General features: G+C 32.9%; 2 protein-coding genes across 2 annotated transcripts; both read right to left on the reverse strand.

Annotated features, from left to right (window-relative positions):
* Positions 1 to 161: 161 nt before the first annotated feature.
* On the reverse strand, positions 162 to 2,138 carry LOC149906313 (uncharacterized). The gene is made up of 3 exons (XM_090104203.1): positions 1,817 to 2,138; positions 720 to 958; positions 162 to 427 (listed from the first exon to the last, which is right to left on the reverse strand). Exons 1-3 carry the CDS (start codon positions 1,891 to 1,893, stop codon positions 162 to 164), a joined length of 582 nt encoding a protein of 193 aa, XP_089960329.1. The 5' UTR covers positions 1,894 to 2,138.
* Positions 2,139 to 2,477: 339 nt separating this feature from the next.
* LOC149906314 (uncharacterized) lies at positions 2,478 to 3,521 on the reverse strand. Its single transcript, XM_090104240.1, has 3 exons — positions 3,330 to 3,521; positions 2,854 to 3,090; positions 2,478 to 2,649 (listed from the first exon to the last, which is right to left on the reverse strand). The coding sequence occupies exons 1-3, from the start codon at positions 3,412 to 3,414 to the stop codon at positions 2,495 to 2,497; spliced, it is 477 nt and encodes a 158-aa protein (XP_089960366.1). The 5' UTR covers positions 3,415 to 3,521; the 3' UTR covers positions 2,478 to 2,494.
* Between the last annotated feature and the right edge of the window lie 19,451 nt (positions 3,522 to 22,972).

Genomic DNA, 22,972 nt, shown 5'->3' on the forward strand with positions numbered 1-22,972 from the left:
ATGTGGTGTAATTTTTTAACGCGTCTATAAGAATTCTAAGTGTGTACTTATTTTCTTTGAAAAGTCGAAATAAAATGGTTTGGTTATGTTTAGGTAGTATGTAGTAGGATATAATAAAAAACATTATTAAGTAAAAAAGTAACAAAATTTATTACACAAAACTATCGCATATCATCGTACATATGAGCAAATCGTTCCTCAATAGATTCTCGAACATTCGTCGGGAAAAGCGGCATTCTTGCCATTTCCAGAGATTCTTCTGAATAGTCTGTGGTCTCATCTGAATACTGGTCAGCTATGTGGTCCTGGTAGATCTTCTCACACTCGCTTGGATGATCAGATTTTATGGTACTAGGGTGGTAACCTATGGCTTCTATGGGACCCACTGTAAGGTACGGCACTGGGGTCGTCACTTGGAAATGCTTATCTGTAACAAATTATGTAGCATTAGTTAAAACAGTTGAACATAATAGAAATATAGGAAGATGAAAGGTAGGCTCAAAGAGAGAAAGGATTTTTTTAATAGTGCAGTAAACAAATTTACTATACTGGTTTTCGAACTTTGTCCTGAATCTCAATTATGACACTTTTATACCCTTTGTATAAGTAGATAGAGTAACTTTACAATAAAATATAGATAATTAACTTCCAATTATTGCAATCTTGCTAGTAGCGCAATAAATGTGTTATAAAGGTAATAGTCTTATTATATTACTTACAATCTATATGATCCGGTATTATAACAGTAGCGACGGTTTTAGCAACTCTATCGTCATAGTAATCGCCAAGTATATCTACTTTCCCGCCTTCGTTAACTTCCTTCCACTGTGGTGCTTTACTGCATTCGTCTTCAAGATGTCGTCTCCCAGAACCATGGCGGATGCGAGGTGGAGGCAACTCCGTAAGCGGTACGAAACTCTTGGCAATTTGAGCTCCTACTGGTTTTACGTTTAGTAGCCTGTGGGATTGATAACATGTGAATGTGGACAATTTACATGATAACAGGTTGGTGACAAATCAAAACATATCTTAATTAAGAATGTCTAATGATAAAGAAGAGTTTTATAACCAACTAGGTTTCCGCCCGCGGCTTCGCCCGCGCAGTCAAAGAAAAACCCGCATAGTTCCCGTTCCCGACGGATTTCCGGGATCGCGTCATTATACCGGGATAAAAAGTAGCCTATGTCCTTTCTCGGGTAACAAAATATCTCCATACCAAATTTCATGAAAATTGGTTCAGTAGTTTAGGCGTGATTGAGTAACAGACAGACAGACAGAGTTACTTTCGCATCTATAATATAAAAATGAATCGCAAAATGTGTTGGTAAGCGCATAACTCGAGAACGGCTGAACCGATTTCGATAATTCTTTTTTTATTATATTCCTTGAAGTACGAGGATGGTTTTTATGTAGAGAAAACGTAAATATGTACCACGGGCGAAGCCGGGGCGGACGGCTAGTTTATAATATTAGTATGGATTTTATAACCAGACTAATCAACTAGAATAAAAAAGATCGTATAGGAATATATCTACATTCTTTTTTCGAACCGCGAGGAACTGTTACACGCTTCCTGAATTTGTGTTCTTCACGAGAAGAGTGAACAGGTTAGTAAGGAAGCGCGCTACATTTTAAACTATATATTCACTCCCCAGGAGGCGAGATCGTGGTGAAGCGCTTCCCTATTGTTCATTAAAAAAGGAAAGCCTAGGGATGACCAAGCGTAGAAACATCGGTTTGCAATCGCTAAACAAATGCGTAGATCGGCGTCATAGTAGTTCTTACAATTATCAGCGTTACATAACATAGTACTCACTTATTAAAGATCAAGCTACTCCTGATCTCAGCCTGCACCGCACAGAAGAAAGCGAAGCCGACGAAGCGCAGCCACATTTTCACCAAATCATTTTACGATTAACGCGAACATCTGGTGAGCAGTCTTATAAACGATTTATCTAGATACTAGTAACAATAAAACCGCGCATTGTTCCTCGACAATACAACAGGTGGTCTTGCCTTTTGTTTTTCGTGTCACGATACTTGATTGTAATCCTGAATCGTGCAATACCGGACGAAATGAAGTTTGTAGAAAGTTTAGATTTCGGACGGGATGGTGATGTATTTTCTGGGTTTGCTTTTTTTAAATAAATACGCATACTTTTCGGCACAAAAATATAATTATAATTATGTATGTAAGTTGACTAATTTGAATTTAATTAGGAAGGTATCCTTGAGTCATGTTTTAAAGACTTAGGTATATAACATAACACTTCCACTCTCGAAGTTTAAAATAGAGGTTAGGGTTGTATTAGATATTATTAAGTTGAAGTTTAATTTTATTATTTACGTCTATATTTTGAATACATGTGAATACAGGATTCTCATTCACGACTGCAGCTCTCGTTACAAGCTTTTATAAAATGCAACAAAGTAAGTTGAGAAGGAAATTGGAAAAAGGTAAGAAAACAGTTTGAGCTTTGAATTTTTATTACACTTAATACAAGCGCCCTCTCTTCTTTTTGTATACCACAGGATCGAGATGCCAAGTCTGGTTGCCTCCACACGAAATGAGGGTATAGCAGCCTCCATACACGATGGGAGGGTCTGTGTCTGGCACACAAACGTTGTCTTGGCAGAATGTGGCTGTACCTGGAAAAAAAAGATCATGAACATGTCCAAAGTAAACAAATTATACAAGTAGGTAGGTACTTCATTTACGACGGAGTACATTTACAATAAATTGTAATGTTATTTTTTTAATACGAATATACAAGATTATTTATAATTCCCTACTTAGATCAATAAATCTACTAATTACGCAATTTTATAGCAGCTATCACTATTATATCTTACCAACATATCCAGTAGGTCTTGCCTGCCATTTATTCTTCACATAATCCACCACAGCCTTGGACAAAGCGTAGAAGTGTTTGCTGGCTTTATACCTCATCTTGGCTAGCGCTGCATCGCAGTCGCTCTTATCAGCTCTGCAGTGATAGACCAGATTGTGTGTATTGGCCTTAATCATTTCTTCTCGAAGTAATTGGTACTTGGTGTCTGTGTGCAGCATTTGGGCGAAGCGGACGTTTACTATGGCAAAAAATTAATAGTGTATATATATATGTTTTGTATTCCACAATTTCTTATTGATCGATGGGGCGCAGGATCAGCGTTATGTAGGACAAGGGAAATTTGCACCTTAATATTTTAGTGTGAATTACTAGAATATGCTTAAGAATTGTATTAGGTTCTGTATCAAATGTATCACAAATTATTTATCTAGGAATTTTAATAATAAATTTGAATTAAAGGTAATAAATTATACTTACAGCCCGCACCTACTAAATAACCAAGTGAAAATTTTACATTTCCACACAATTGTATAAAAATAACAGCCAATGTTACTGCTTTCATGTTTCATGCAACTACGTATATGAAACAAAATAACTATTGGTTTTTTTCACAATAACATCGAGCAATTAGTTAAAAATAATTGCCTCGTATATTTTGATAGTCCTAACAACTGGGGTTCCTCATAAACACTTTTAATTTATTGAATTGTTCTTATATTAAATTACGTAGAAGAGACTAATTTTGAAATTTTAAATTAGAAGTAAACATTTACACTATAATTCATTCAATTAATTTAGTTTTACTTACTTGAAGAAAACAGAAGCTCATTGGAATTAAACACACCAATTGTGAAGGTACCCAGGTGTTCCGAATTATTCTGAGAACGGTAAGTTATGGCAAGCGGGAGATAAGATAATTAACAATAGAAACGTGAGTCGTTGATTGGATACATTACGAAAATCGTTAATTGTCCCTGCGAATAGATAGACCGAAATAATGCATTTCACGCTTATTCAGCAGCTTTATGGAAATGAGCCACAGATGTATTACGAATAGACATATGTTTTTGTGTGTTTGAATTGAATGCTTGTGGCGATGCAGCCTATTTTTTCCACAACACAACACTAGGGCATAGTCAATCAAAATTGATATAGAGGACCTATATGAAATATTTGAAGATAAAAATGTAGATAGGTATATGAGTATATCAAGAAGGGACGAGAGATTTGAGTGCGTAAAGCTCAATCTACTAAATAAAGGAAAGCATGAAATTAAATCTAATAAAGCTTTTAAACGATCTAGTCTAGATAATAGCTAGGTCTTTGTAAGAGAATTCACAGTAGGGAGTATGGATAGTGTGGCGCGCGTGCTATCGGCCCTTTCGATCGCTACAATACCCCCCTACCATAACAACCCTGTACCAAGACACATTGTCAAACGAACAACGTTGCAAACGCTATATTGCTTGCATAATAATTTACGTAAAAACAATAAGGGCGTATGGTAATTATCAGTATTAATTTTATGTACATAATCCGAAAAAAAATAATTAAAATTATGTTAATGTATGCTCGGAATTCAGAATTACATCGAATGTGCATACAGGAGTCGGCCGTAATTTTATTACAGTAAAAACTACTTGGGTCGACGGCCATAGACTTCCTTGAATGGAGATTAGTAATGATATAATGTTTCGTATCGCCTTTTCACCCTTTTCACATACTACAGACTAAATGGGTATGGGTAGGCACTATTTTTTGTTGATGATAGAAGTAATTCGAACAATTTTTTTTTCAAATACCGGAAATAAACTCTAATTTCTCTATTATTACAATAACACACTCCGGGTGTGCGTGTTTATAGTTTAATTTATGGCTTTGTTATTAATACTGAAATCTTATACATATATAAAATTCTCGTGTCACAATGTTAGTCTGCATACTCCTCCGAAACGGTTGGACCGATTCTCATGAAATTTTCTGTGCATATCGGGTAAGTCTGAGAATCGGCCAACATCTATTTTTCATATGTACCACGGGCGAAGCCGGGGCGGACCGCTAGTTGTAATATAATACTGATAACTACTAATTAATAATTATAATACTGAAAAGGGGAATGTAAGTTTTTAGCCTACTATATTTTGAAGCATTTATCTAAAATTTAGGTGTTGGGTGTTTAGTATTTTATAGATTAAGATTCTAAACATATAAAATTACGACTTTGTTTATAAAACACGACGAAGATTTTAGCATTGTAGGCCCATTTATCCTGCTGTATCGATTTTTTTATTTACAAGAATCAACTCTTCATGTGTCTCATAATATAATGCTTGTATATTTAGCAAGAAACCTAGCAAGCAATGGTTACCGTCCTCTCCGAAATAACCATCACGCAAATAATGCGTAAAACGCCACGTATGTACTAATTGCAACACAAAATAATACATCAACAGCTTATCGCTGCTATTGTTACGAATAACTGAGATATTATGAATCTGTTACTTATAGGATAAGTGATAATGTCAGAGAGTAAAGGAGAGTTAGCCATAAATTATGAATTAGTGTCTTCGCGCGCGGGTGTTGAAATTATTGGAATAAGCGGTGATAATGCTTTGAATTGGCATTGAATGGTTTCAGGAATCTAATGCAAAGCACATTAGATTCCGTATGCCAACCGGAAAATACCGCTTTTATATTGTAGTTAAAGATTAACACATTTTTTCTATCCATATAAACTTTGAGTCTGAAAGCGATATAGAGACTGATATTTTGGAATATTTACAAGGACGATAAAATAATAGATTATATCCTACAAAATGTAACTTAACAGTCGCTGTAAAATAACATTATTACAGATTAAATTAACTGAAAATTAACACTTCTATATTCAAGCCTGTAAATAAACTTCTCCTGCTTCAAGTTATATGATGTTCTTGTCAGCCACATATTATTTAATTATTAATTCAAACTTTCAAGATTAACTTAAAAAAAACCACATGAAAATTGCGAACATACATTCAATTTGGAAAGTTATTCAAAAATCACGCTGTAATTCAGGTATTTCAAAAGTTCCAAATCATAAAGCGCACCTAAATCCTAACCTTATATGCCAACCTATCCATCATGCCACTGACAGCCGCCCACAGGTACCTCTGAATAACGGCTTACATTATGCAGTAAATAGATCTTCATTACATGTGCTTATATAAGTTATTTAGAAGCCGCACGCGACGATATCCTAGCTGATAGCATAGCGAGCGAATTCGTGAGATGTTAGAGAGTTAAATATGCCTATAATCTATATACTAATATTGTAGGGGAATGTTTGATTGTGCTTGTTTTAGATAATATTTAAGACTAGATTTTATAGGTATGTATTTTTAGTTAAACCAAGTCACATGAGTTTTCTTTACAATTTATTCAATTGTAATTTGTAAATACATATTATTTCAATAAAATTTTGTTTTCAATAATATGTATTTACAAATTTTGTTGTCAGTTTGTGTTTGTGTTTTCATTATTTCGCGGCATATGCAGTATAATTACAACCAATCATTTAAACACTATCCATCTAGTATTTACCACTATAATTTTCAAAGATGCAGCAGAATAAATCCGATTGAGATAACTGGTAGCACTAATTTATTGCCTTACATTTCCTCGTGCATAATTTATAAAATGGTTCTTAACTTTGAATTTCGTGCTGCACTAATAGGACGAGACGGTTATCTGTCCTATTGTTACAAGTTTTAGTCGATAGAGGGCATCTTATAAGTGCATTGTTTTAACCAATCGGAGTAGAGATGCTAAAGTTTACCGGATATTGCTGATCGCGCACGAGCGAGCCAATTATATAGCTATTTAGCTTTGTGTTTCGTTACTAGATTTTTTTACTATTTAGATTTTTATGGCCTTGCCTAGGCCTTGGTATTTTTTATAGAAAAGGTGTGTGATTAAAACTAAGTTTGCTAAAAGATGGTTGTAAATTTGTAATTTATGATTTCTATAAAGATTATGTTGATTCTCAATGTTAACATTGCATACAGCTATATGGTAGAGTAGGCAAAATCTGGAAAATTTAGTCTAATGATATATAAGAATAGACAAGGTAGGTATGTCTTTATCAGAGCAGTGGATTTTCCAGAAAAGTGAAATAGCAATGCTCTGCTAATTAATAACTAACTTCGATAAAACGTCCAGTCGTTGCCCGGTAGATTTATTAGAATTATGGAGAAAAAATAAATAAACACAGCCATAAACAAGACACGATGTTGTTCTACTTCAAACACCATTCCTGTCCTATAAATAAACAAGAAAACTTACTATGTTGCTAGTAATGTAATTATTGTACAAGCAATTATCATTTTTCATATAGATAACACGAAAAAATATTTTCTTATTAATACCAATTACGAATAAAACCGCGATTAACTATTTTTGCAAGTCCGTTAATACCATAATAGAATTTAACGATGACAACACCATTGTTAGGCGGTGCTTTGTGTCCGTATATGGATATAGATAGAGATAATAGTCTGGGATTATATTAATTAGTATTTGCTTGTTGGTTTGTGTGCGAATACCGCGTGAATACCTTTGTAATTAATCCGTTGTAAAACTAGCCGTTCCTCCTCGCCTTAACGATAAGTGTTAACAAAATATTCTCTCTTACAAGAGTTACAAGTTACAATAGTAATGTATACGAATAGGCAATACAAAATACGATAACTATTACAACAGTTGTATAAATAAGAATAAATGAGGATCTAAAACATGTCTCGGGAGTTATTCATTTAAATTTACTCCAGAATCATTTTAACGAGTATCCATTGCATACTTTATTTCGATTTCCATATTGTGATACAAACTATCTAGCAATATTGTCACGAGCTCGTTTAATATTCAAATATTATTGTTTTCTACAAACGATGCCACACCCAATGTTACAATTTATCATTCGACTGAAATTTGCTTTATATTTGTGAAACATCTTTGACTAGGTATAACATTCTGTGCTGGTTCATTATATCGATTCGATCTTTCGTTTGCATAATACGATGGGATTTATTTAAGTGCGATGTAGCATGTTTGTCTGAGTATCTAATCATTAATTAAATCATAATCCATAAATTTATATACCTATTTTTAAGCCTATTTTATATTATGAATAGGAAGTGGCAATTTAGAAAGCGGCTTTGTATCTTTTAAGTTGAGTTAAAAAAAAATACATTGCCATAGACACTAAAACGAAAAGCAAAGTTTCCTTCCGGGCTCTAAAAGTTTTTATCTGACTGACGGTATCCGGTATCGTCATTTACACGAAAATAAACATCACAACAGTATTTTTATGTAAAACAATATATTGTCACTGATCATGTAAGTATAGGTAATGTATAACGGATGCAAATTCCACGATCGATAGCATCTGAATCTCTTAATTCCTTAAAGATGGCGTATCATATCGTATTGACCTTCTCTTTGGTGAGACAACATCGCTACATTTAAATTTCCTCAGGGCGGAATGTAAACAGTTGATATCTGATTAAAAGCTCGTGCCTTTATCAAGATTGAAGCCTTACTATTGGAATGGGAAGCGCATTTCTATAGAAATGATAGACTATAGTCTTACTTACGTCATCCATTACGCAGATAAAAAATGTCTTTACAGAATAATCCAGATAGCATTATGTATAATTACTATAATTAAAGATAAGCTGATGGATTTTAATCCTACAGTCAATGTAGTATCTAATATATTGTGGCAAATGTTTATTAATAGTAATTAATTTATCGGTGTAATTAAATTATGGCGCGTGATCCGTAGACGAAGTTCAAAATAGTAATTATGTATGAAGTTGAAATATATGAAATAATTTTTCATTCAGTACTGCAATATGGGTTGAACACATGCTCATAATATGAAAACCGCAAACAACGTAATCTGATCTAATTAGCTGCCTGTATAATTTATTTAAAAACATCCTTTTTCTGCTCTTTGACTCACCGCAGATAAATTATTATTTAATACTAGCGGTCCGCCCCGGCTTCGCCCGTGATACATATTTACGTTTTCTCTACATAAAAACCATCCTCGTACTTCAAGGAATATAATAAAAAAAGAATTATCGAAATCGGTTCAGCCGTTCTCGAGTTATGCGCTTACCAACACATTTTGCGATTCATTTTTATATATAAGATTATATCATTTACTAGCTGACCCGGCAGTTGTCCTGTATTCGCGCAAAATATTGTCAAACTCGTGTAGTTTATATCAATTAATAATTAACAATACGCCAAAATAACAATTATTGGAATCGGTCCAGCCTGGTCACGTGTGATGCCTTGACCAGGGGAAATAGCTGGGATACATTTTTTATATGATATGTAGATGATTATATTAATTATTCTTAACGAATTTTGAATGATCCCTTGGCAATGCAATCCATTATGAACGCTTCTGTTTCAGAATTTGTTCTTTAAATATCCATTAAAATGTTTGTTTTTCATGACCAATGCCCTTAGTAGAGGTAAAGATTCTCACTTATCTGTGGCACGCCGTATTCCCATACAATCCTCGTAAACAATACGAATGCTGGACCACTTTCATCGATCCGCAACAGGTAGATATTGAATTATTCCAGCTACTTACCGTTCATTATCTAGCGGTACTTTATTTATAATTAAGTATCGGTTTCCTGCTTCGATTGTAAGCTGGATGGGCTTTGTTTTAGCTTTGGGTATTTTGAAGAAATTATAAAGTATTCTGAATTTGAAATTATTTAACGTTGAAACAAATCTGAAATAAGTAGTATTTTAATTCAAACTTAGAAAATAAGAGCAAAACTTCAATTAGCAGCTTTTCCAAGTAGAAATATTTTTATTCTATACTAGCGGTCCGCCCCGGCTTCGCCCGTGGTACATGTTTACGTTTTCTCTACATAAGAACCATCCTCGTACTTCCAGGAATATAATAAAAAAAGAATTATCGAAATCGGTTCAGCCGTTCTCGAGTTATGCGCTTACCAACACATTTTGCGATTCATTTTTATATATAAGAAAGATGACATAGTCTGTCGTTGTAATCTAGTGTTTGTAGTTACAATTTCTATTACAGCCTCAAGGAGAGCCTAAATGTCGCATGAAAGTAACACGGACATAAATGGAAAGGTGCGGACAAACAGCGCGTGACTAGTAGGTGTCACAATTACAGAACTATCTAGTCATTCTGACAGAAGAGTTTTGTCTTTGTCTAGAGCGCGGTCAACTCTAGGCCATTGCGTAGTCAATTCTGTGTCTATGGTTCGCAGACAACACACGGCCGATTCTTTACGACCGAACTGACACAACCCAAACGTGTACCTACACACAGTGCATCGATAATTTAGTTGTCGACTCTGAACAGAGCTCTAAATACACTAAAACATCGTCTAACAGCTATAAAACGAGATTTGTGCGGCTGCGTGCACTACTATAAAGTAAGTGTAAATGTTAGGGGCTCGGAGCAGCGATAATATTGTCGAACAATATCTATCAAGCGAGATGTCGTATTCGAATCTATGTGTTGTTACGAGATAGGCGTGCGAGGTGTAAGAGCTGCGTCCCACAAACATGAGCATAAAACCGCTGGCGAAATCAATAGATATCTTTTAGACGAAAAGTGTGTGAGAAGGCAAGTATAAACAGACGAGTAACATATCAAAAATCGTCATCTTCACGCAAGTGCAACAAGTTTGTACCTACATACCACAGAATAATAACTAGTAGTATTATGCTGTGACTAAACTACCAAACGGTAGTGCTGTCATATTTTTTCTCACATTAGTATGGTTTTTTTCTTAGGCATCCAATTTATTTTATTTTAAAAATAAAATTTTCATTTTCCTCGCTCTGTCTAAAATGCAACTAAAATGTAATCTTTTCAAACTTCATTTCTGTAAAGCCAAATGTTAATAAAAGTTACTGGATTTTTTCCTATATCCTAATATCTTCCGATATCAATTGTTTACCTGTTGATAATAAAGAAGTGATTTTAATTCTGTATTATATTTACGCACAATTATTTTTATTCAGCTCTTAAACTCATTACTATGTAAAATCGACCTCTTCGTCTCGTGAATATTATTTACAAATAAAACACTTCATATGTTTGTGTGACTCGAGTCTCGACACTGTTCAATGCAATGTCATCCAAATGTATCTGTGTATTATCATAGCAAATAGTTATAACTTAGAGAATATAAATTATATGTAAGTATAAATATTTTCATGTTTATGTTTCTCTGTAAAAAAAATAGTGACTATATTTATACAATTCTCAAAAAAGTACATGTGACGAAATAAAGTAACTTATAGTTTGTATAATTATGTAATCAATACAATTTCTACATTCAATTATATGCTTTTGGTTTTTCCTTAAATGGTATCCACGATACAGTATACACTGATAAAAAAGCTATTAAATTCAGATTAACAATACAATAAGAAAAAGAACTAACGATATCCTATTCCCTTGCTCCGATAAAACGAATACCTTTCTTAAATTGGTTATTATGCGTCGATCTAGATGATAATGCTGAAATGGTTGTCGGACACTCGGCAATAAAGGTTAAATTGGCTCGTTAGCATGTGGTCATTACAATGGAAATGTGTGGTGTAGGCAGATATTGTGCGAGGGATAATAGTCTGTAAGATACGTGTTGAGCTAACGAAGTGCGGATGGGATGGTAATGGGGCCACTTCACGCCAGATGACATCGGAGTATAGTTGTGTTTGGAGTTGAAAAATAGTAGATACTAGACATATCATTTGTTTTTGTATTATTGTTTGCAAGCTTGTTTTTTTTTGTCGCAACTTGTGAAAACGAGAAATTGGAACTGTCAATTTTTACGCGCCAAGTTTCATTTGACAACTTGACAGGCGTCAGCTACCATAAACAATTAATTTAAGGTTACTTACTGGCTGGAAGTTTAAAAAGTTGTGAAAGTTTTTAAGGACATTTTGAGAATAAATAATGGTTTAATCAATATATGCATACGTATATGTACCATTTTATTTATAGGAATTATCAGTTAAAAAATAAAAAAGCGTACTCGTTCATTACGCAGACGTGCGAGCATACAAATTGCCACTTTACATGATCTCGCTACGCTCTTCTGTGTGTTCATTTAAATTACCCACACGCCATTTAATTGTTTCAACTTGATTTTATCAAGTATAGCTACTAGCTCGAAATAGCTGTTGGTAAATGGAAACACCTTTTTAACAATAAATTCAATCAGGAAAGTCAATGCTGTTTGAAATTTTTAATCGACAAAGGAATTTGTCACGGTTTTTATTTTCAAACAGAATACCATTACATATATAAATCTTTGTAATGTGTTATCTTTTAATAACATTTGTGAAGTAAAATAATTATGTGTGGAAACCTAATTAGGTATTTGGTAATTGTTGTTTCTTTAACCTTAAAATAAACTATCATTATTTTATTTGCTTTATATTCGAAATTTCTTCATAGATATTTGATGCAAAATAAATATCCCTAGATTATATTGATGCATTGCATGTTGCACTCCCATTTACTACATCTTTTGAATTCATATTTTGGTATGAACCTACTACAGTGAAAGTTAAATGCAATTATATATAATTTCTTAATCATCTATAATTCCAGGCCTTTCTTTGTAACAATTTATTTAATGAAAGTATTAAGTTATTCAGTGACATTTTAGTTATAAATGCGTTCTGTAATAACATACAATTTTAGCAAACAACAATTTAACAAAGTTGACATTTTGTTTTCGTAAAATGAACCCATGAAATGCAATGATACCATAGACTATAGTTCGATATAATACATTGAGAATGTACAAAATGTCGGCCATAAATACATAATAATGGGAGAAAGTACACATTATAGACATGTTTATATTCCGTAATGAAAATATATTTTATTCGACGTTATAAATTGTTTAATGTTCCTTATTACTGATGAAGGAAGTGTGTATTTTTTATTTTCATTTGTTGTAACTACTATGAGTTCTGCAATGTAATTTTGTTTTTTGTTTTGTAACTAGAGGTCGTCCAGGGGTCGAATATTGATCTTAATAATTTATGTCAAGCATAAAGCGGTGACATATCTACTTTCCTAACAACTTTGGGGCATTTGAATAACACAACATATTACTAAAATCTAAATATGTACTGCCATAGTTATTTTAGGCGTTGCCGTTATTTATACCTACAAATTGCCATGACAAGAACAATATTGTTTCTACAATTTAGCATTAATACTATGGACGAGTCCTTACAATATCTAGGTAGCATACAGAATTTATGATTTATAAGCCGGCAGTTAATCAAGCGGGCTATGAATTAAAATCAGGTGATGTTGGCGGGTACATTTCTTATTCGTTTAGCCCTCCGGCCGGGATAGGGAATTGCCAGATGTTATATAAGAATCTATACTAATACTAGAATACTAGCGGTCCACCCCGGCTTCGCCCGTGGTACATGTTTACGTTTTCTCTCCATAAGAACCAGCCTTGTACTTCAAGGAATATTATAAAAAAGAGAATAAACGAAATCGGTTCAGCCGTTCCCGAGTTTTGCGTTTACCAACACATTTGGCTATCCATTTTTATTGTACACTAGCTGCTCCGCGCGGTTTCACCCCCGTGGCTCCACCCCTGTTGGTCGTAGCGTGATCATATATAGCCCTTCCTCGATAAATGGGCTATCTAACACCGAAAGAATTTTTCAAATCGGACCGGTAGTTCCCGAGATTAGCGCGTTCAAACAAACAAACAAACAAACTCTTCAGCTTTATAATATTAGTATAGATTGTAAAGCTAAAAGCGCTATTCTCAGGAAGTATATGGTACTGATCTGAAAAATTCTTTCAGTGTGGAGTTGTTTGTTGATTAGTCTACGCCTACGCCATTTTACTAATCAAGTCAATAATGCTTAAATTACATATAAGATTATTTTTCCTGCTTGTAAAAGTAACCATAAAAAATAATACAAAAAATCGTCAACACGTAAATAAACTATTTTTCATTATTAATAATGTTATGGCCTTGGTTATGACTGATATACTCGTCAAATTACTGTACCACAAAACAAAAAAAAAAAAAAATTATAATTCAGGCATAGATTTCTGGTAACCCTACACAGAGGAGCGATTATAATATATTGGGGTGTGATGAAATGTTACTCACGATCTTGTACTATTTATAATATTTCATTGTATTGATGCAATTGGCGTTAATGGAGCGGGAGCTGTTGTAAATAGATACAAAAGAAAATTAAGAATTGTTTCAGAGGAATACCGACAGAGATGCGTAGTTACAAAAATATCTAAAAAATTGAAATTATGTTATTAGTAGGGGAGGCCAGGATGCTAAATGTGGATTTACTCGAGCGTCACGGGAACCTATTAGAATTGGTAGATTAGACCATAGCGAGAAAAAAAGGTCCTATAATGTTTTCACTTTTAGCGGTGGGGAAGGGTTTTTTGATTTTTTTTAATTTAAAAAAGCAAGCGCGTTAGATATTGATATTTTGCATGCTCCAGGACGACACTGAAAAAAAGTATACGTTAATCTGACGATTTAAGTGGCGATTTAATCGCTATGAAGAAAGGGTAAAAAATTAAGGTAATATTATTCGAGCGCGTCAGATTAATATATGGGGGGGTTAATTACAATATAAGAAGTCCCCATTTCGCTAATCTGACGATTCGAGCTCAACCTTAGGGAATTATGGATTATTCAAATTTTCCAGCGGGGCCCCTGAGCGCACCCACCAACCATAACTGCTCATATTGACTAGAGGTACTAATGAATAGCTAAGGTACCGTCCCTTATAGTAATCTGACGCGCTCGAGTAAATCCCAAAATCCCCCTCTTGGCCTCCCCTACTATATAACTAGATTTCCGCCCGCGGCTTCGCCCGCGTTTTCAAAGGAAAACCCACATAGTTCCCGTTCCCGTGGGATTTCCGGGATAAAACCTATCCTATGTGTTAATCCAAATTACCCTCTATATGTGTGCTAAATTTCATTGTAATCGGTTCAGTAGTTTTTACGTGAAAGAGTAACAAACATCCATACATCCATACATCCATACATCCATACATCCATACATCCATACAAACTTTCGCCTTTATAATAGTAATAGTAGGTTCAGTAGTTTTTACGTGAAAGAGTAACAAACATCCATACATCCATACATCCATACATCCATACATCCATACATCCATACAAACTTTCGCCTTTATAATACAGTATAGTAAGTATAGTATTAAGATTTATAAATCAGCATAATAGTGAGTTTGAAAATTAATCTAGATTTTTGATAAAGCATAATAAATAACGTGAATTCACTAGCACATCTTACGTTGACTTTGTATTTTCCTTATAAATTATAATGTACTTACATGCTTTGTACATGTACGTGTTCTAAAAGTGCCGCTTTAAAAAAAACTATTGGAATAAACTCATGTTCTTAATAACATAACTGTACCTACATTACATAAGTACCATAATATATTTTCATCTTGTTCATATAGTTCTGCAAAAAATTTAATATAAGTTTCGACACCATCTTCCACACAGCCAACATTGTTATCACAAGATTCCACAGAGACGATACTTCATCCATCAAAGGGCAGCTAGATCTGGTCAATTAACTATCTGAGTATTCAATTACATTGGCCAAATATGGCCAACGCGTGAATTGAGTATTTGAATAAAAAAAAATTATTGATTTTTTTTATGTATTTGGAAACTTTATTATTAATAATATTGATATTTAATGCAAATAACTTACAAAAAATTTTTTTTCCGTTAATTATAAGCAATTAAAAATTGATGAAATTTAAGTTAGAATCACGTGACTAAAAACGCGCCATGACTGGTCACCACAGTTGTGACGTCATAATGTTATAGCTATTATTAACTGCAGTACATAGCGTTTACATACGATTTGTTAGTTGGTTCCGAATTAGTTAGTTAGTTACGAATAATATTCTTGAAGTTGATATATTTATGATCACCGATTTTTGTCAGGAGTTGCCTTTGTAGTATTCGTACATAATGGTACAAAACGATAACTTTTGAGGTTCGCCATTTTTAATATAAATTTAAATAATATAATTAACAATTAATATAATTAATATGTAATTTAATAATGACAACAAAATTACATAGATCAAAACACTGTATTTATTATTAACACGCTTTTATTAGCTTCACCTGTATGTTTGTATGTAACCGACTCCTTTCGAAGTTTCGACTCGATTTTGACCCACTTAAAACCGACGGATTTTGTTCAAATTTTGAACACTTATCAAGGTCCGATGACAATACAATAATATCATAAATTTATCCTGATAAGGATCGCCAGGATCAGCTTAAAACATATGTTTGTATGTAACCAATTCTCCTTTCGATTCGATTTAGACCCACTATAAACCGACGGATTTAATTTAAATTTTGTATACTTATAAAAACCCGGTAACAATACAATAATCTCATGAATTTATCTTTTTATCCTGTTTAGTTTTTCAAACTATATTTAATTTTCTATCAACTGCAATGAGTGAAAACTAACATTATGACGTCACACGCGCTCGGGTGACGCTTCGGGAGTTGTCGGCGTGTCTTCGGTACTGGATTCAAAGACTAATTTTTATTTTGAAATAACTTTTGAATTATTGCAAAAAAAATAAAAATAAAAACAGTTTTGTTATAAAACTAATATATAATCTTTCCATTTATCACAAAAAAAAATTTAATTCAAATACTCAATTGGCCAATAATAATGGTTTTAGATAATGGTTAATGGTATGAAGTTCTAAGCGTTCTCAAGCTTATTATCGCCTAATTAACATTGTAACTCTACATTATTTCGTAGACTATGCATGTTTTAGAATTAAATTTAGCTGGTGACTTTGTTCTGTCCGCTATAATAAAATTATGCATAGCTAAGTTATAAACATATTGTATCCACTTTATAGGTACTAACAATTTAGTTTGTATAGGAACTAGGAACTAGAATAGACATCTGAAAGATGTTAACTGCGATATAAGCAACGATGAAATGATCGTAATTGATGTATTTTATTAGAGAAGAATAATGAAGCACACATTATATTATTATGATGCAGGGATCTCGCAGATCGATCGATAGTATTGTAGTAAAAACGATTGAATATAGAGTCACATATTTTTACAAAGATTAAGGGTCAAAATAAATATCCCAATTTGTTGCTTAAAGAAAAGTTAACAGTAAATAATACTCATTTTAAATTCGCATGGTACTTACGCAGGCCTTAAAAAATTCTATTTCAACATCGATGTTAATTGTACAATCGATTATTCTCATAAGCAATACCATAAACAACAATAAGAATCGAAACATTAACCGTATCTTGCGTATAGCGTATCTCGTATCAGCAATATATTAACATTGCCGATTCGGTAGGTCGTTACGGCAGTCGCTCGGTTATTGTTTAATTGTATTGCCCTGGTTGTAAAGAATACTTATCTTACATCGGCCGTTAGGATTGCCAATAATGGGAATCGACACGTTTAGGTTAGTCCTTACATGGGATTGCTGTGACCTATTTTGATGTTCGATTTGGAAATTGTTTAAATCTGATCGTAACCTTATTAAGGAGGAGGTTATACACGTGTGTAAAATTGGAATTGTAAAATATTTACATATCGGCTCTTAGTTTTGTTGTATATTTATATTTTAAGAAAGATAGTGTGGTGGATAAAAATGTGCGCTATAGGTATCTACGGATGTACTAGGTGATATGCTTATTATTCTTGGATGATTGATAGATTACTTATTTCTTTTATCATGAACCAAAACTAGGATCTATCGGTTCTGCACACATGTCTTTAGCAGTTAGCACTGTGCTCAGCAAAGGAAGGAAGCGGATACTTAATAGATGGGCATATAATTTGTAATATTTCATAACCTTTTTATGTAACCAAATTATTGGTTATAAAATTTTATGTCAGTGTTTTACTAGCATACAAATTATGATTACAATATCGTTTCATAAGTTATTGTTGAAATAATATAGGTGTATAAAATACCTGTTTTACATAAAATAGTGGTTTATTAAAACAAGTCCAACGATTTCATTAGTAGATAAATGGGATAGTTCACAACATAATGATGTTATTATTTGATATAAGCAGTATGTTAAGCAAGGTTCAGATGAATCTATAATACTTGTATATTTTATGCAATTTTACTTAGGAAATTGGCTTCGTAATAAGGTTGTTTTGCATTGCCGTTTTATAATGGTAGTCGATAAATAGCTTTGAAATACCGACGTTTTATTGTGTAGTATTTGTTTATAAGTTAATGTTTTTTCCTGATGTAGTTTGATAAAATAAAGTGCTCTATCTTCAATTATCATAAAACTATTTTTAGAAATTAGATATCTATGTTTATTATAAGGTCGGAACTTTAACTTGGAGTAGATGGTATATTATAATTATCGTTGTTTATTCATAGAATTGTACTATAAATATATTTTTCCGTATTTACATTCTCGGATTCCTAATTTGGTTGATACTATGATGAAATCCCACAAAACAATCTTCACAACAAATATACACTTATAATATTTTTTTTAATTTCTCACTGGAGTTCAATATCTCCCAAATATTAGTCTTTGAATAAATGCCAGGCTTACTGCAATGAAGTACCTACAGCCAGTTTTATTGCAGGATAATCACGAATCAACAGGTATATAGGCAATTTAAGTCTTATTGGGTCACTGTTGAGCTACTAATGCTAAACTCTTAATGCTATACTCATATAAGAGGTGGATAATCGAGCGCTTGGTTAGGCGTGTCGCGATCCGTCATCATCTGCAGGCCATTAGATAGATGCCTTTAGTTAATGAGAGTGGTGTAAGTCATAAACCATATGAAAATAATAGTAGCTAGGGTTAGTGTGATTCTCGAAAGCTCTTTGTGACACTAGTTACTAAAACCACTTGAAAATCTGACATTGTTCAGTTTTTTATTGAAGGACATGAAGTGTCCAGACATGGATAATATGGATGAATCTTAGGAAGACCTTATGGCGTATTAGATAGCTTTGTAAGTTTTAGATTTTTTAGGTTCAATGACAAATCTGTAATGCCAATCCAAACGTATTGACTTGATGCTAATGCCTCTTAAAATGTAGGACTGAACATTTTTTTCAAAGCTGTTCATTGTACAACTCAAAAAAAAAAAATAGAATATAAAATTTAGAATTACCGTATTGATTGGATATTTAACTGCATATGAGTTGATTTTAACCGCAATTTTATTTATTTTACGCTTAATTTTATATCTTACTAGCTGTTGCCCGCGACTTCGTCCGCGATAACGTCGTTTTTCGTCATTCGTCGTTTAAAAAAAATACGTGACACTTTATTTTTGAATGTTCTTAATTATTGTCTCTTATAAAATTTAACTACATTAAAATTGAACACTGATAAGAAAAAATCTGAAGAAAACATGAATGAATGTGATTTAAATTCTACATTACTGAGTATTTCAAATAATAATCTAAATTAAATGTAGATTAACAGTTTGAGCGCACCATTATACAATATGTACCTAAGTATTAAGTTACGTTAGTTTAGATAGTAACTTTACTAAAAACACGATGACTTTCTTTCGCGCTCGGTACCACAAACTAAGCATGTTTGTGGTACGTGGCCCGCGTCACTTGACCCCCCGCGAGTTCCCCTCCGTTGCTATGCGAAAATAAGTTGCTCTACTGTAAGAAAAATTGTAATACTGTGGCCTGGGCGTTATAACATGTCCAGGGAGTTCCTGAGTGCCGATATCACCATCTTGAGGAAAAGCTTCTAATGTCGATTTAAAACTGCATACATACGAATAATTAACCTGTTCTAAAATTGTTAAATGAGTTCAGTTTTAAATTTGAGAAATATTGATTTCTTGTATTTTACTATTCGTTGTAGTCGAATACAAAATATATTTAACAAACTTAGGTTGGCCTTCAGGCAAAAGGGATCCTATCAAATAAACTTGACCTTGTATCTTAAAAGTAAGCATGAAAGAACCCTCTGATAATTGTTTAGCACCTTTGATCATTTGAAACGCACTACTATAAGAGCGAATATTGTCTAATAACAGTTTAGATTGCACAGTATGTTCCTCTAAAAGTAGTGATTTCAAAGGTTCAAACGAAAGCCGACTCCTTACTCCACTTTAAAGCATTACAAAAGAACATACTACGTTAATATCGCCTATACAGAAGATGATCTGTAATAAATTGTGAGGTTATAAGCAAACCCACTTTTATATTTTGTCGGACCACACCACCGAATTCGTAGATTGTTTACCTTTAAGTTATTAAGACTATGACGAAATCTGTCTGCAGTAAGACGGGCCTCTCGCTATTCGTCCGTTTCCAGAGACCGAATATTTTCAATTATTCTTAATCTTTCATTAAACAAACTAATTAATCGTTCTTGTCTCAAATAATTGTAATATTCGCGTCCCTACTCTAGTCATTGCTTATGTTCATGTTCATCTTCAAGAGATCGCAAAATAGTATGATGCACCCTATATCATTTGTCAAACGGTCTTCATATTGAGTAAAGTTTCAGATTCTCGAGATAAAATATGACTGTTGTGATCAGTATTGAGACGTAATTCCCTATCAGTGAGGGTTTCGGTCTCACGGGATAGTACAATATGCCGTTTGCGATCAGCTGTGAGACGTCATACCCTCCCAGTAAAGGTTTCGGTCTCTCGGGATAGTAGGGGAGACCGGGTTTGGTTGTCTCACGGGTTGGTTGTCACAGCGGTCTTAAAATAAAATTGAACTATCGAATAAGTCTGTTGAACAGCGTGGCAAGAGCGATACAGTGACAACGCTGGTCGCTGTCCCCACTTGGCGTCAGACGTCAGTAGTCGAAGTTTATTTTTACTAACAACATGTAAATGACGAAGAAATAATAATTACCAACGAACTAACCTTTTCTATAATACTTAACCCGGCACATTTTTCAAATTATCTTGCTCAACTCTGCTCAAAAATTTGAGGGTTTTGTTGGAACTTTAATGTGTCAAAACTATGATATATATCTAAACTACGATACAACTTGAATGCGGAAATTCTCATTACAATTGTGAATCTAAAGAATAACTAACAACATACTATTCAATTTTATTGAGCTGATGAATATCTTTTTCTGGAAGAGATCACCGTCTCATAATAAATATACTGTGTTTTCTTATAAAATCGTTAAGTACATAATTTATTTTATCTACTAAATTTTAATAAATAATTTGTTTTTGTTATTTTTATCTAAAAATGAGTTTGAGCTTATATATATATTTTGGCAAAAGTATACATTATTTTTTTATAATTTCAGGAGGGCAATCCATTTTATTTATAAATAATGAAAATGATATATTTATAAAATATAAAACATTTATGTATAATGATTAAAAATAAACAAATGAAGCAACTACGATTCAAAGAAAACATCTTTTTCAGTGTGAAAATGCTCTTAGCAATCCTGGATGATGAACTGTATATCATGTACTCTGATCCCAGTACGGTCGCAGGTAGATACCTCGATAGCCATAACGATAAATATTAAAAAAAACATTACTTGTACAGTTGTGAGTGCAGAATTTACGTTTCATTTGGCAATAACATTTTTTTTCGGTACTACAACGTAGTACATAGTTTGATATGTGGTTGGCTGCCCCTCCTCTCCTTCCTGAAAAATATCCTCCAAAATTTCCCGAGATACTTCCAATGATTGAACCATTGGAAGTTGGACATTAACTTCAGTCAAAAATTGACGAAGCGGATGATTACTAATTTCCACTTAATCTTCGCTGCCACTATCTTTATCATCAAATCATCAATTTTCAAGTGGTGTTGTAAAATTGTCAGCAGAAATAGTCTTCCAAAGGCGATATTATTTTATGAGCATTGAATCTGTAAATAAAAAAATCAAAAGTTAATTGTAAATCTATAAAAAAGCTACTTACAAATAAAATTTTATCAAAAACTACTATTCCCAATGCACCTCAAAATCTTGTAAAAGTCATATATAAAAGAATTCTTCATTTTATTATTTCATTCTAAAAGTGTAATATAATATGTACCAACAAAAAACATGAATTGCTATCATTATAAAAAATAAATACCTATAAGTAACTACTTACCTTTTATGGGAACGCATGATGGTGAAAATTCACAAAACATAAAGATTGGATTTGATATTTATGGTTTTATGGCATTCAATTGCTTTATAAATATCACTACATAGTATAAAAAAGTCGCTTTCTCTGTCCCTATGTCCCTTTGTATGCTTAAATCTTTAAAACTACGCAACAGATTTTGATGCGGTTTTTTTATAAAATTGTAACTAATGAACATAATCAATATTAGATTAACTGTAGATAATGGTGTCTAGTTTTACCATGGTTTTACTTAAAATAAAACATCTACCCTCACTTTAAAAAATGTAGTATATTTATTTTTTACACGAAATATACCTTATAGCAAAGAATATACTACTCTCTAACGAGAGCCTTATAGGGAAGGGAAGATATGGGTTAAAGAGTTAAATAAATAACATGATTATATTTAAATTATTAATTTTTAACAGTGTATTCAGTAGTGTTAACATGTAAATTGATTTGATTTTTACGAAATCTCATAGATTACCTACACTGTTTCAAAATTAACATTATACAACTTACATGTTTCTCTTCCCAAGTTACTAAATTAAATGGCATAATTTTTATAGTGTCAATCTAGATATTGTTAAACAACATTAATTATATATGCGTCATTTGATTATTATTAATTTCCAATAGTTAATGTGTGTTTGATTTTTATAACACTTCATAGATGGCGCTGTTTTAAATTTGTCTTTATACTACTAAGATTCATTTAATTGTTTCTCTACCAAAATTACGCAAATGACGTAGTTTTTATAGTATAAAGCTAGATAATAGCGTGGCTTACTCAAAAACAACATTTAAACATGAGTCTTTAGATTGAACGGTGTCGTAATACACGGAATACGTAAGAAAAATAAAG

This window comes from Colias eurytheme, chromosome 8 (genome assembly GCF_061535395.1).
Source record: "Colias eurytheme isolate Ceu_HAF_F1 chromosome 8, ilColEury1 Martin Lab GWU primary, whole genome shotgun sequence".
In the NCBI taxonomy this organism is placed as follows: Eukaryota; Metazoa; Arthropoda; class Insecta; order Lepidoptera; family Pieridae; genus Colias; species Colias eurytheme.

Bases quoted from the DNA above. Each gene is read 5' to 3' on its own strand.
- LOC149906313 (XM_090104203.1), bottom strand. From the start codon at position 1,893: ATGTGGCTGCGCTTCGTCGGCTTCGCTTTCTTCTGTGCGGTGCAGGCT. The intron at 959-1,816 runs GTGAGTACTATG...TCAATCCCACAG, and splicing joins AGTAGCTTGATCTTTAATAA to GCTACTAAACGTAAAACCAG. The intron at 428-719 runs GTAAGTAATATA...AATTTGTTACAG, and splicing joins AATACCGGATCATATAGATT to ATAAGCATTTCCAAGTGACG.
- LOC149906314 (XM_090104240.1), bottom strand. From the start codon at position 3,414: ATGAAAGCAGTAACATTGGCTGTTATTTTTATACAATTGTGTGGAAAT. The intron at 3,091-3,329 runs GTAAGTATAATT...TTTTTGCCATAG, and splicing joins TTATTTAGTAGGTGCGGGCT to TAAACGTCCGCTTCGCCCAA. The intron at 2,650-2,853 runs GTAAGATATAAT...TTTTTTTTCCAG, and splicing joins AAGACCTACTGGATATGTTG to GTACAGCCACATTCTGCCAA.